The 14,184-nt window shown below is 45.2% G+C and overlaps 1 protein-coding gene across 1 annotated transcript in view; it reads right to left on the bottom strand.

The window, feature by feature from the left end:
• ACOX3 (acyl-CoA oxidase 3, pristanoyl) overlaps positions 1-13,771 on the bottom strand; it is a 40,582-nt gene extending 26,811 nt beyond the window's left edge. Inside the window, exons 1-6 of the mRNA XM_056855265.1 lie at positions 13,613-13,771; positions 11,743-11,976; positions 8,889-8,963; positions 6,789-6,878; positions 3,694-3,837; positions 1,533-1,621 (exon numbers count right to left, since the gene is read on the bottom strand). Of these exons, the coding sequence (XP_056711243.1) occupies positions 1,533-1,621; positions 3,694-3,837; positions 6,789-6,878; positions 8,889-8,963; positions 11,743-11,976; positions 13,613-13,771 (791 nt within the window). The remainder of the gene's footprint in view (positions 1-1,532; positions 1,622-3,693; positions 3,838-6,788; positions 6,879-8,888; positions 8,964-11,742; positions 11,977-13,612) is intronic.
• Between the last annotated feature and the right edge of the window lie 413 nt (positions 13,772-14,184).

Raw genomic sequence — 14,184 nt, 5'->3', positions numbered from 1 at the left:
AGTGACAACTTCACTGGCTCCCACTCTGTCTCCAGGCCTAGTTAAAAGTGCTGGTCTTTATCTAATGTACCTTAAAGCCTGCCTCCACCCATATACATGAAACAGCTGGTGGTGACCAGCTTCATCAAATGACATTGCCAGAAATGAGGTCAGTAGGCATGTACGCTTCACGGTTCATACATGAATTTGCTTCTATTTGATTAATATTAGCAGTCCTGAACTTACTTTTGATTCTTAGAATTGCTTATGAGACTTCCTGGGAAAATTACAAGCATACACACTTTTTATGGCTTCAATTTTCTACTTTTAGCCTTGAACGAAACATTTATTATTCACTGTTAAAATAAGTTATGAATAGCTGGTTCTATGCTCAGAAAAATCCCAGGAAAGAAACTACCAACTTTTTTTGTGGTATTTAGTTGAGAAATATCACAGCATGCTCAATGGAATGTCAAGCTTTAGTTGATAAAAAAAATTATCAGCTGATGCAGTAGAGGAGTGATCTTTTATGCATGAGAACTCAGTATGTCACATACTGAATCTCTCAGAGACAGAATGTACAAAAATTTACAAGAATTTACAAAAAACCCAGGTTAAGAGTTTTAGAAGAAATTTCATTATTTTCTATTCATTCTTGTGTTCAGTGTAGGTTGCGTAGGAATGACATGTATACTCATTTGTTCTTAATGGCTATGACCTAAGCTAGTTTAATCCGTACATCGGTGATCTTTGCTTATCTGACCTTTTCAAGAAGACTGATTTTAACCAAACGTTTTAACTAAAGCAACAAATGATTATTGGTTGGGGAATATAAGGATTTCACTCTGAATCTGGGAACAGATAAATAAACTTCTGATTTTCCCTCAAAATCAGGTGGCTGGAACCTGCAAAAAGGAAAGCTCGATAGATTTCCACTTGCCCCTCAGCACTGTGCTTTCTGGTGATTACTGTGTTGCTTTATCTCGGCCAAAGAGACTTTAGGTTCCATGTGGATGCTTTAAGGGTTTGCCCCCTCACACATCTGTCTATTGACCATCTCATGCACATGGGACAGGCCTACTTAGTTGCCATCCCCAGGATATGGAATTATTTCCCTCCTGACATAATTCCCTTTCTTCCTTCCTAGCCTCTCCTTGCACCATTAAAACCTGTCTGTTCTAAACAGCCTTTGGAATTATGTGAGGCCCGGCAGTTTATTCTTGCACCAATGTCTTGTTTGGGCTACTGCTAGCTGGCCACTATCTGTACATGCTATTTGGTGTTTTGGTTATTGCTTTTATTAAATGTTACACTTTTCAGTATTAAATTGCATCATATTTTCCAGGTATTTCACCTTGCATGAAGAATAAGATGGGATACAAATATTCTAAAGAAATAGTGCTGAAATCTAGGGAGTTTTCCTACTAGATTGGGCTTGGTTTTATGATAAACGAATAAAGGTCTCTGTCCAAGAGGGCGGCAGAAGTGCCTCATAACATTTGTACTGCTCAGGTCAAGCTCAGTTGAAGCGAAGAGCGTTTGTAGATGCTTACCCATTATCTAGGCCGTTCTGTCCAAGTTTCCTACCTATATCACCCACCATCATCCCAGGCATGGGAAGCAGGGTCTTTGGATCTCGAACCTGTAACAAAAACCTCATTATATTCCTGCAATAGTTTCCATTTCTATGAAATATTTTCAGGAGGTTATTGAACACATTGTTGGTCTCGAATGTAAAGCCACATACATATTTAGCTATACATCTGATTCTGAACCTCAGTGTGGTTCAAAAAAATGGACACAACTAGGACACAATGGGGAAGGGAAAACCCATGGGTTTCAAGAAGTATCTGAAAGGGGGAAGTTTCTTTTAAAAGAAGAGGTTAGCGGGGAAAAGGGTACAAAATGTACACCTGCCTGGACTGCCTCAACAGCCCCACTAGCAGAGAGAGTCCTGAGGATGCCTGGAAAGGGGGGAAGAAGCAGTTTTTGGCTTGTCTGAGATTGGCTGTGAAGCTGAGACTGTTCTCAATTTTACAGCCAGCCTTTGGCAACTGAAAGGAGTCTACAGCATTCTGTTTATTACTATTACCTCTACTGCTATTATGATAAATGGGACTTCTAAGAGCCATTCTCTGGCCTCCTTTCCAGACTCTAGCATGAGCAGGAATTGAAACCCAGGGTGAGGCTAGGAGTAGGAGCTACACAGATAGTGCGTGACTGTAAAGAGAAGGACTGCCTTAATTGCCAGTGGTTCTCACTGAGTTGTACAGGATGATAAATAGGTTTTAATACAAGAAAACAGACTGAGAAGGTGCAAAAGCTGCTCCCCTCCAGACATGATTCAGGGCTTGTCTCCAGCCTAAGGGTGTTTGCCAAGTGACCTTGTTTAAGTCACTGCCATTAATTCCTAGGTGGAATGCAGGGACAAAACCTGCCCCCCAGCCCCTTGACATGGGGCAGCTCATCTTCTTCCAGGTAGAAAAATGCGTGCTCAGTGACAGCTCCACAGGGCCAACATTTTGCTGCTTAGCATGAAAGGTGCACAGCCATGGGATGTGTGTGCCCTTGCACGTGCGCGCACACAGCCAGTCTGAAGGGGGCTCCCAGCCTAGTTTAAATGCACAATTCCAATAGCATTCAATGGCCATAATGCTTTTCCCCCTTCCTCAAATAAATATATTTAATTTTAGATCACAAGCAATATGACGTTAAAATATCCGTATCTTCTAGTCAGTTAAATTACATTAAATGCAATTAAATTTTCCTCAAATTTTGCAGTGTTCAATGGTAATTAAAATCAAGTTGTCCATGTTAACCCACAATGTTTGTGGCTCAAGTTATGGACAGATCCAGGTGTTTTGTGAAAGAAGCAGACTGGTTCTGTTTTTTGAGTTTGCAGTAAGCTAAGCATGAGATGGACACAGCGCCTACACATCAGCACACGGATGCCACACCTTGACCCTCTGCATCAGTCTCCTGTAAACTGTGTGTGTGTGTGTGTGTGGGGGGGGGGAAATCAGTGGGTACTTTCCCAAGGCTGGCACCTATCCCTTCCTCTCTATACTCATACTAGTTTACACACCACACCTTTTGAAGGACTGAGTGCAAAAACATCCTAGGATAATAAGGAAAAATGTTTGTGGGAAAGTGAAATCCCTGCCACCCAAGAGCCCTAGAAATAATGGTGCCCAGAGGAAGCTCTTGTTGGTGTGAGAGCCTGACACCTTGCCTCTTGCCAATCCTAGCCGCAGGCTGGGTGATCTGTCTTTCAGGGTGGGAAGATGCTCTAAAGGTGTAAGTTTGTTTACTTTTGCTTATTCTGGAGGGTTTCACCTCTCTGTAGACTTGTCCCACTACCTGTTTTCCGGGTCCTTACCAATAAAACTAAACGTTGATACTTTTGACTAAGAGAGACTTTCTGAATTAAGGACCACACATGCACATGCACCAGCTCCTGCAGCCCTGGAGACAGAGAAGAGGGCGGTGGGGCTAATTGACTTTCCTCATGTCCATGGGGCACGCTATAGGCTGACCTGGCTTTTCATAACTTTCAGGTTTTACTCCAGTTGGTGGCAGAATGGAAACTCTCATGGGGAGTTTCTCTGGGGTCAGAGAAACACAGGGATCCACTGCAAGGTGCGCAGAGCCCAACTGTCCCCGTCACAGTTTTCCCAACACTCTAAAAAGGCAGCAGCATTTATCCACGCCTACCTGTACAACAAAAGAATGAAGTCCATGGCACTGGCCATCTGGGGTATGTAACTGGGCATAAACAACAGCATGCGTGGCATTCTTTCCCAAGTTGCCAATCCAAAACTTGGCAGCTTCAAAATCAGGTGAGTGGATGACAAATTCCTACACGGTTGACGAAAAAAAAGTGTATGAATTTTGCAAGATGCTTTACACTTGTAAAAGCACAACATTACAGGAATCAAGCAATGCCTCTGTTTTAGAATTTGAATTATTCAGATTCAAATACAATGAAACATTTGGACAGAAATTATCAGAGTTAATCTTAATGCAAATCATATTTCAGGAAAATCAAGGCTGAAATCTGGAAGAAATTGCAATGCTGAGAGGAACAGACATCAAAGCTTGCAGATCTATCAAGATCTGTGCCCAGCACTTCCCCGGCACAAAGTCTGCACCTTCAGTGGGGCATTAAAATATAATACAATAGAGATATTCACAGAAGAAAATGTGACAAGGTACACAAAAAGAGTAAAAATAAGGATGTATGAGCCAACATTGCAAACCAAATGATAAATCTGGGCAAACAGGAAGCTGCCTTTTAGCTTGCAGTACTCTCTAAAAACAGCTTCATGTTTCACAAGTACCCTGTACATATGCCAAGCCAATCCCAAGCTGAGCAGAGGGGAGCTTGACCTTCAACAGCGGAAGGGAATGCTGGATCTACACACTGCAGCACACGACCCCTGACCTTAGCTTGCACTTTGGCCTTGATTCCAGGGAACAGGACAACCATCCTGCTTCAACCCTGAGAGTCGTTCATAAATAGATCCATCATTTGAGACCTGCATCTACTTCACCTGAATAAGCCTTCCCCAGCCCTCTGTCTCCAAGTGATGCTAGTCCCAGTTGTACATGGGCACCACTGCAAGGCTGTTCAGGAGGGGAGAGTCTGCAGCTGCAGAGAAGAGGGGGCTGGGTGTCTTTTTGTGCTATTCGTTGTTTCAAGCCCCCTCCCACCCCACAGCTAACAAGGGCAACACAAAAACTGCTCTCACCTGGCTTGGAGAAAGCTAAGCATAGGGATACAGAATATTTTTGCTGAGTTGAATGGATAAGTAAATTAGTTTTAAAATTATTTTCTTTTTTAATTCTTTTTTAAAGCTGCTAGTGTTTTCTATCGCCCAAGCTCACATTGCAAGAAAAAAGCCCTTTATTTATTCAGACTATAAACAAAATAAATGCACATAATTCCCTTTTTATTTATTTATTTGCTTATTTGATTTCGAATAAACAGCCCTAACTTTGGTGAGAGCAGCTGCCAGCAAGTGGCCTATCAAACCCTGGGGTGAATCCACCCTGTTTCAATGCTTGGTCAGTATTGCTGCCGGCTTAATTTACCTCCCTTCACCTGTACACAGAACACCCGCCCAGAGGTGCTAAGCCTCTTCCCCTCCCCCAAGGTGCCGCTCCAGCTGCTAAGGGTTTGGTTGATCTATTTAGAACCAAGGGCACTCCTCCCCCTAAAGTCAAGGATGGAATATTCAGCCTTAGAGGACCAAGAATGCTTTCCTAGGAGGACAAAGGTACTTCCTTCTAAGCAGACCTGTTTAGGATCACTCCCTCAGGGTGCCTGCCAATTAGCCTCACCGAAACTGCAGGAATTAAACTCACTTAACCACCAGCCCACACAAAATCTGCCACCTTAGTTAGGGCCTCACCAGTCTACTCTAACTGGGTCTACTGAAATGAGCCTCCCACTTGTTAATACAGTATAAACCAGGCCAAAAAAGAAAAAAGACCCTCTCACAACCAATTAAAGACAGTCCCAGAAATCCCTGGTCAGCCCTGAAGCAACCAGTAAACAGATTAATCTATATGCATGTTAATATCCAAATAAATTCACAAGCTCAGACCAAATGCCATGATATTTATTTAGTCCATATTTCAATGTGTGGCATATTTATTCCTTTCCTGTTTTGGAGAATTATGTGTGTTCACTATTGCCAAGACTTGTAAGATTCAGAGCCTTTGTCCTTTTACAAGCAGTTCCAGAAAAAAGGAACACACCCCAATATTGCAGTAAGTGGATTAAGATCCAGTGAACATTTCTAGGGTAAAATTAGTTTGTCTATTAATTTCTAACCAAAATGAGATGATAATAAAAAAATACCTCCAGTATGTGTGTCAGATTTGCTCTTAGCTGCTCATGTGTTCAACATTTATCCTAGTCTGACTGCTCCAGTTTAAAGAACTTACGAGGCATCCAGTAATGGCGCAGAATAACATTCTTTTTGTATTAACAGTAATCTAAGGTATTTCTTGTCAGACTGTGTATTCAGTTCCATATTGCAATTCTTTGTAGCTCCTCAGTTATAGGTTCGGGATCTGGTTTCAAATAGGCACAAAGATTTGTGCGTTCAGTGATGATTCCATAGAAGTCAAGAAAAGACTTCTTGATGACAGGGAGGTTTAAAGCTGCAAAGTGCAACTGGGTGAGAATCCCTGAGGCGGTTCTACTCTTGCAATTTATATGAAATATCTCTGCCGGGGGGCCAATACAGAAAATACTGTTGTGGCCAGGCTGAGAAGTAGAAAGTTCTAATTTAATAAAAATTTCAATGAAACCATATCAAAAAAGGGAGAGTTCCGGTCGAACTGAGAGCAGCGTTGCAACTGAGCTCTGCTCTGCAGAGCGTATAGTCGCCTTTTATTTTAGCCCTTTGTCTTTGTTTAGAGTATTATTTTATTGATTTAGTGCCCGGCTGGCTGGCTGGTGCCCATAAATCTTTTTTTTTTCCTCGCCCCTGCAGGCTTGATGAGCTTGATGTTGAGTTCGGCGCCGAGGCAGAAGCTGGGCAACGCCTATGAAGACGGTGGGGTATGGGGTTGAGCTGAAAACAGCCTGCAACTTCGTGGATTTGCTTGTTTCTTTGCCCCTGTTTAACTTTTATTTTGTTTTATTCTGGCACTTACTTGGCGCTTGGCTGCCCGCACTATTGGGGATTTGGTCTGTCCTCCTGAAATTCTTTTTTGCCTCTGCCTGAAGCTGAGGCAAAGAGCTGAGTGACGCTCATGAAAATATCAAAAAAGAACGCCAGTGATTTTGGACTAACCTGCGTAGAAGGGTCATATCTAGCTGTAGTACGTATATTCTTGGTATTGCTGCCATGGCTGAGTTCCGTCAGAGCAAAACATCCAAAATTCTGCAGGAAAACACACATGAAATTGAGTTTAACGCATGTTTAATGAAACAAGAATACCACAAGAATGTCTGGGGTAGGTTAGAGAAACGAAGGGCCTCTATTCAAAAAGAGTTTACAAAAATTAAAGCCAATCAAATCAATTACCAATTTACATAAACAAATGAACGCTAGACAAGCCTCTTTCAAGAACTTATAGCCCATTCCTGAGCTTTCAGCAGCCAGGGACAGCAGGGAGGAGGCGCCGTTGCAGTGCCTCCTAAGCAGTTCCCTGTCCACCGAAAGCTCGAAAAAAACCTTTTCGTGTTTTTTTCTTTTAAAATGGGTCTTTTGCCCCATTGAGAACAGTGAGGCTGCACCTGCTAAAAAGCAGGTGCAGCCTCACTCTTCTTCCTGCTGGCGTTCCTGGGGCAAAAGGAGACAGGAGGCTGCCTACAGGCAGCCCCACCCCCCGAAACACCCCGGGAACGCCCCCTGGTACACCGGCATGGGCCTTTATGCCAGTGGGATGCCAGCGGAAGGCCCCATCGGCATCCCGGGGTGCAGCTGCCACAGCAGCACCAAGAGACCAGCATCCAAGCCTCCCTGCTGGCATTGGGGCCACTTACAACAGTGTAAGTAGCTCGGACGCCGGCGTGGGGGCCCCCAACACCAGCGCAGCCCCTTCCTGGCCTCCTGAGGACTTTCATCCTCAGAAGTCAGGAATGCTAGTCTTAAAAAGTTCAGCCTTGCTTAATTTCCAGAAATGCAACAAAATGGACCTCTTCCTAAAACGTCCTGGAAGGCTGTTCCACAATGAAGGAGCTGCACAACAGGCAGAGGCTGATTTAACCTGACAACAGGGGAGGATCTCTAGACCCTGGGTGGGATCCAGACTAAACTGGCAGTTTTTCACTGATTCCTCCTTCCTGCTGCAGCCCTCCCCCCTCACATCCCCTGCCCCTCAGGAGCAGCATTTCGTGGAGACCGGTGGGCTGCAGTGGGAGGGGGGAGGCAGGGAAGCTCCCTTCTGCCATGGGGAAATCTAGCCTGGGTTAAAGGCCACAGTTACAGGAATGGAGCGGCCACTCTGGTCCACATGGGGAGGGGCAGCCCTGCCTGCCAGCATGTGGGTCCCCCCACCAAGATGGGTTTAAAGATCAGCACCAGCACCCCCAAGCACACTGACCGCCAGTCCTCGGGCATACTGTGCCCGATGGCTAGAGCTATCTCGACAGCACGCCACACTGCCTTTTGCACCCAATGCAGCCTCAGGATGGCTTTCAGGCCCAACAGCAGAGCTGCACTAGACTAGCCTTGAGGGTGTGTGGCCTGGATTGGTGTGGCCAGGGCACCTGTGTCCAAGCAGGGGAGCCACTTTCCTCACGAGCTGAAGGAGGTGAAAAAAGCACTTCTCACAATGGAACCTGCCTGCTTTTCTTATAGGAAGCCAAGACCCAAACTCTTCACCAACTCTGCCAGAGACAGCTCAACCCCATCCAGCCTATGGCACATAACATCCTCCAGGCCACAACCCCTACCGACTAGCATCACTTCCCCCTTATCTGGATCCAGATGCCACTTGTTCATCCTCAGCAGTGTGTCCAGAATGGGGGCCCAGAATCACTGCCCCACCCCACCCCCGGGCCAAGCAAGATGAATCTAGATGACCGAGCCCCAGACGAGGTGGAGCAAACAGCCATCACCACGAGCAGGTGGTCCAGATGGGGCGGGTGGGAGCCAGCTCTTTTTTGTCATCTTTCTCCCCCCCCCCCAGTGGGGTTGGGGCCATGGGCAGTCAGAGCCTCACCAGCACAGGGCCCAGGGTCGTTGCCCCTGTTCCCATTGGCTAGGCCGGCCCCCCTGCTTGTTCACAGCAGTCAGACAACGTTCTAGAGAGATGACCGACGTTCTAGGGGCTCCAAGGGCTTTACAGCCAGAGGGCATCAGCATACAGATGACACTCGCCTCCAAAGCTACGTCAGATCTCACTAAAAGGTTTCATAGTCATATACCGAAACCAAGAAAATTTACCTCCATGCTCTCATTTTGTTTAAGAAATTCTTCATGTCTTTCCGAGCCCGAACTCTCAATGGCACTTTTGAACACCTGCAAATATCAACATGAGGAATTAACATGCTTATGCAACGGTCAAAACTTGAAACTGTTAACAGATATCTATAACAAACTTTGGATAGCAAAGGCTCTTTCATAATGGTCTCAGGATGAGTCCACAGCTCAGAGAATATGCTCCTGACTGCTCTCTGAAGAAAGGAGTATCGTGGCACCTTAAAGACTAAAAAACTCCAGTGTATGCTTTCATGGACTACAGTGGAATAAAAGTTTTAGTCTTGAAGATGCTCTAGGTCTCCTTTTTATTCTTGCTGCAATAGCCTAAGACAGCTACCCCTCCAGAATTATCCTTGAAGTAAACTATGCAACTCCCCTCCCCCCCAAAAAAAACTTCCCTAAGCTTTGCCTTACCTGTGAAGTATTCCCAAGCAATATAATTTCCCTTTATGGATCGTGTTTCTTGAGAAGGTCTGAGCAAGGTTAAACTTTCCACTATATGCATCAAGAAGAGCAAAAAGCTTCGCAGTGCCGGGTATTTCAGAGGCGCCTTTTTCCTCCTCCCTAGAGGATACAGCTTTGTCCTGTGGGCCTAAAGGAGCTGCTGGTCTTTCAGACTTCTTGCACTCCACAAATGCTTTCCCCCAAAATGTAGTCATCTCAAATATATAATAAGAATTTAGGGTTGCAGACGCCGCCTGATGAGGTCAGGAAGGCTCCCACAAGCTTTCCGCAAGCTATGGAAAATTAAACTGTCCAAGAGGGCTTTTTGTTCAGATTTGCAATTTTTGTGTGGTAATAATGTGGCTCAGAGAAAGGCCTGAGGTGGAGGGTTGGGGATTGTGGACTGTACCACAGTGAATAGTTGGTACCGTCTATTGCTGTAAGGCCACTGCTGTGTAATTTTTGCTTTTGTTTAATGTGTCACATTAACACTTATACTGTGGGTCACCTCTGGTAAAATGCCTGTTTCATTCTCTTTTGAATGTCCCACCCTGTTGATTGTACTGATTTATTCTACCTTGAGTCCCAGTGAGAAAGGAAGACTATAAATAGCGTAAATAAAATAAAAATGGTACGTAACAAGTGTTTAGCCTTTGGTATGGATAAGTAAGAACATTGGAAAGCTCAGGTGAAGACAGGAATGGAGGCCTGCAAGGAGCCCCGTGGTGCAGAGTGGTAAACTGAAATACTGCAGTCCAAGCTCTGCTCATGACCTGAGTTCAATCCTGACAGAAGTCGGTTTCAGGTAGCTGGCTCAAGGTTGACTCAGCCTTCCATCCTTCCGAGGTTGGTAAAATGAGTACCCAGCTTGCTGGGGGTAAAGGGAAGATGCCTGGGGAAGGCAATGGCAAACCACCCCATAAAGATAGTCTGCCTAGTAAATGTCGGGATGTAACGTTACCCCATGGGTCAGTAATGACCCAGTGCTTGCACAGGGGACTACCTTTATCTTTTACCAATTCCCATCTGCTTCCAGGCTTGCGCTCCCTAAACAATCCTGTTCCATTACACACCAACCCTCACATACACACTAAACACAAGCCATTCTCTCTAATCCAAAGGAAAGCAGGGGACCACTGGCCCCAGCTGTGTCCTGAGTTCCAGACTTCCCCCACCATGCAGCTGAAAGATCAAAAGAAATTGAGGGAGTCTTGATACTAAGTGAAACATGTTACTGCTTCCATAGTACGGAGGCAAAGTTGGAAGCTGTTTCCCTTCCAAACCGACAATTCGTAGTAGGCTTTCGGGATGAACTTACAAACACCTGAAAGCTTTTTGATCATAGACTTGTGTCTGTGAAACAGACTTGTATACTGAACATAGAAAGAAACTAGCAGAAAGAGGTTAGAAATCAAGCTCATGGAATGACTTGGGACCCAAGGCAAGACCTGACATTGGCCAAAGGAGGAAACTGTAGAGATTGTGCATAGCTCTTTACAGGAACAGGCCAGATAATGGCTGTAGAGAGGGGAAGACTAGCTGTACAAAATTTGCACAAGTTGGTGTGGGGGGGGGGGACACTTGAGAATCCCATGGCTTCATTTTCCTCAGATGGGGGCCGCTCTAGGAACCCAGAGATTTGTTTCAACTCTTTGCTTCACCTGAAATCACAGCAAGTACTCTTCTGCAGCAAGAAAGACCTTTCTGTTGTCTATGTAAGCAAAGTGAGTGGACATGGATTTCTAAAGGGATGTTATGCTCCATTCAGGATTGCTGAGCTCCTCCCATCCCTTCCCTTCTCCTTTGCATTTAAGAGGGGCTGGGCTCAGATGAACACTTTTCCCAGGGTCCCCTGGTGGCTCTCAGCAGCCCCTGACCCCTTCCTATAAAGGCTCCCCACTGTGTCTGGCTCATGGTCTCAGCTGCTGCTGCCGCTTCTTCCCAGCTATGAACTGCTGTCATCTTGCTCCTGTACAAAGGAGCAGCAACTGGCATCGGAACTGACAAAAACTAACTTCCGCTAAAGCTCATCGAAGTATTCGGAGCTACCGTTAACTGGCCAGTCCCTAAATCAGGACCGACAGGCAGCTTAGATAATAACTAGATATACAGCGGTCTGTTTCCAGTGACATGATAAATGATGGGCTTACAGTTGTTAACTTGTGATACCTTTTTCAAACATTCAAGCAATCGTTTCAAGTTCAATCATCCCATGAAAAAATAACACATGGAGCTTCTAGCATTTCCCAACCAAGGAGTCATACACAGTGATTAATATTCTTCTAGAAGATGAAGGACAGAAGTACAGAGCCAGAAGGACCCAAGTCTGCAACGGCAGTTATAACGACTCTCAGATCTGTATTGTCCTCCTTACCTGGGAGTTCAGCAAATATTTGGCTCCAAGAGACCAATCGTACATCCCCAGACAGGTAATCAGCAGCATGATTTTTAATGGTTTCTCCAAGATATCTTCCAGCCTTAGAAAATTGTATTCAAAAAGTCTCTTACAGCGGAGGAAGGTTAGCTCTCGATATTTCTCAAGGGATAATTCTTCTCCAGGGAGACGAGCAAAAAGTGGATCATGTTCAAAAGCTGTGAATACTCGGCTCTTAGTGGATGATAAACAGCAACAGAATGGTTTCAAAAATAAAAACGCTTACAAACAGTCAGCTCTAAATTGGTATAGTTATTTGATTGCTATCTATGTTTCTTACCATATAATCCTAGGCTTGAGGTATGCCTGCTAGAAAACAGAATTTGGACTAAATTCCTTACAACACTGTAACTCCAAGTTAGGACACAGTAGGGAATTTGTAATATCATAACCTCAATTCATAATGCCACAAATTTAAGTTGGTCATAATTAAACTGACATAAAAGGAAATAAATGGGAGGGTGTGTGGTATTAATTACATTCCCACTGAAGCTACTTACCCCACACACAGCTATGCTTAACTGCCCTAGAAATCAGCACAATCCACTGAACCAATTTCTTTCACATGCACATATATATGAACCAGAACGGTTAGAGCAGGGGTGGGGAACGTCAGGCCCGGGGGCCGTTTAAGGCCCGCGAAATCATTTGGTCTGGCCCTTTGTGGGTCCTGGCAAATCTCTAGCTCAGAAGGATCTAAGACTGGTGATCCGACCCCTCCCGCAGACATGAATAGCCTCTATTCAAGGCGGGTATGAGTTTGTTTTGCCGAGAAAAGGAACCTTTTTTTCCCCTTGCAGAAGAGTTTTTAGCTATGGAGCTGCTGGGACTGCCCAAGAAACTGTGTTAACCCTTTCCCATCCAGGTTGTGGAGAAACGTATTCCCTCTGTACTACAAGAGGGCTGGGGGCGGAAGTGGTGACAATGGAGGTGTTAAAGGGGGCAGGGCCAGAATGCGCGCGGGGGGGGGGGTGAGTTCTTAGCCAGTGTGTCCTCATTTCATCCCTGCAGGCGGAGGTAGCAGGAGCGAGCTGTAGAATCCGGCCCCGACCATGCGGAGCAGGAGCAACTCTGGTGTGCGGCTGGACGGCTACGCCCGGCTGGTGCAAGAGACCAACCTGTGTCACCAGGTGCGTGAGTACGCCACTGGTTGGATGCCTGCCTGCTTGCCCACACCGGTGGGGCAGCTGCCTGCTTGGGTCTTGGTCGGCTAATTTTTAAGTTGATAATTTTGTATGGCCCGCAAATGATGTAATAAATATCCAAATGGCCCTTGGCAGCAATAAGGTTCCCCACCCCTGGGTTAGAGTGTCATAGTTGATTAGTGTCATAGTTGGATTGCTGGACTAGAAAATGGGAGAACCAGATTCGGATTCCCATTCTGCCATTGGAACCTTGCTGAGTAACCTTGGGCCTGTCATACTCTCTCTACCTCACAGGGTTGTTATGAGGATAAACTGAAAGAGGGAAGAACGATGTTGTAAGTTGCTTTTAGGCCCCCAGACTACAACAAGAAGGTGCAACAAATTCATTCCTATGTAAAGTGACTTCCTAGTAATCTCAAAATAGTGGTTGATAAAATGAACCAGTGGCCTTTCCATCAAATGTTGGAGAAGTATGGAAAAACACAACTGAGAAGTCATCCGGATAGGTGAACTCACTCAGCCATGGTCTACAGAAACAGTTATTACTTCTTGATGCATTCCACAGTGTCAGCTAACTATGGGCTTCTACGCATTCCAAGTGGTGTTACAATACTTTTCACTGAATTTATAAGTTTGAACTGACAAGTTACTGTTTTAAACATTACCTTGAACTGAATGAGATCTTCTTCCTCTATGAACAATGCCATCTCCTTCCAATTGAAGGATGCTTTCTTACGATAAGTACACAGTGGTCCACTGGGTAAGTCTGGCAGCAGCAAAGCATTCCGAGAGCTTCCCTCCTTCAAATCACTAACTGATGGCATCTTGACGTGAAATAATTGTGCTGTAAACAAAGCTAAAAAATATTGAAAATACTAGAAACACATCTACATAAACAACTTTATGCCAGGCCCACCACAGTTCAAGGAGGCATCCTAGGACAGAGCAGGTGCCCCTGGCCCTTATAGAGGGCTTGACGTGTCCTCATCTTAGGTGGCTTCACAGAGAGAGGAACTGGCCAGGTCATGGTGCATTCATGGTCAACCCAGGTCCAGCCACTAGAGTGATGCAGCCCAGAGGGCCATTTCACACCCCATCCCTTCCAACTACCATCTGTTGGGCCAGGTGGCATCAAGCCTCACCATTTGCAGTGATCCATACTCATAAGAACATAATAGGGCACTTTCACACATGCCAAATAATGCACTTTCAATCCACTTTCAGGATCGTCTGCAAG

Source organism: Euleptes europaea, chromosome 9 (genome assembly GCF_029931775.1).
Source record: "Euleptes europaea isolate rEulEur1 chromosome 9, rEulEur1.hap1, whole genome shotgun sequence".
Lineage (NCBI taxonomy): Eukaryota > Metazoa > Chordata > Lepidosauria > Squamata > Sphaerodactylidae > Euleptes > Euleptes europaea.
This window is presented reverse-complemented; position numbering and strand designations above follow the sequence as displayed.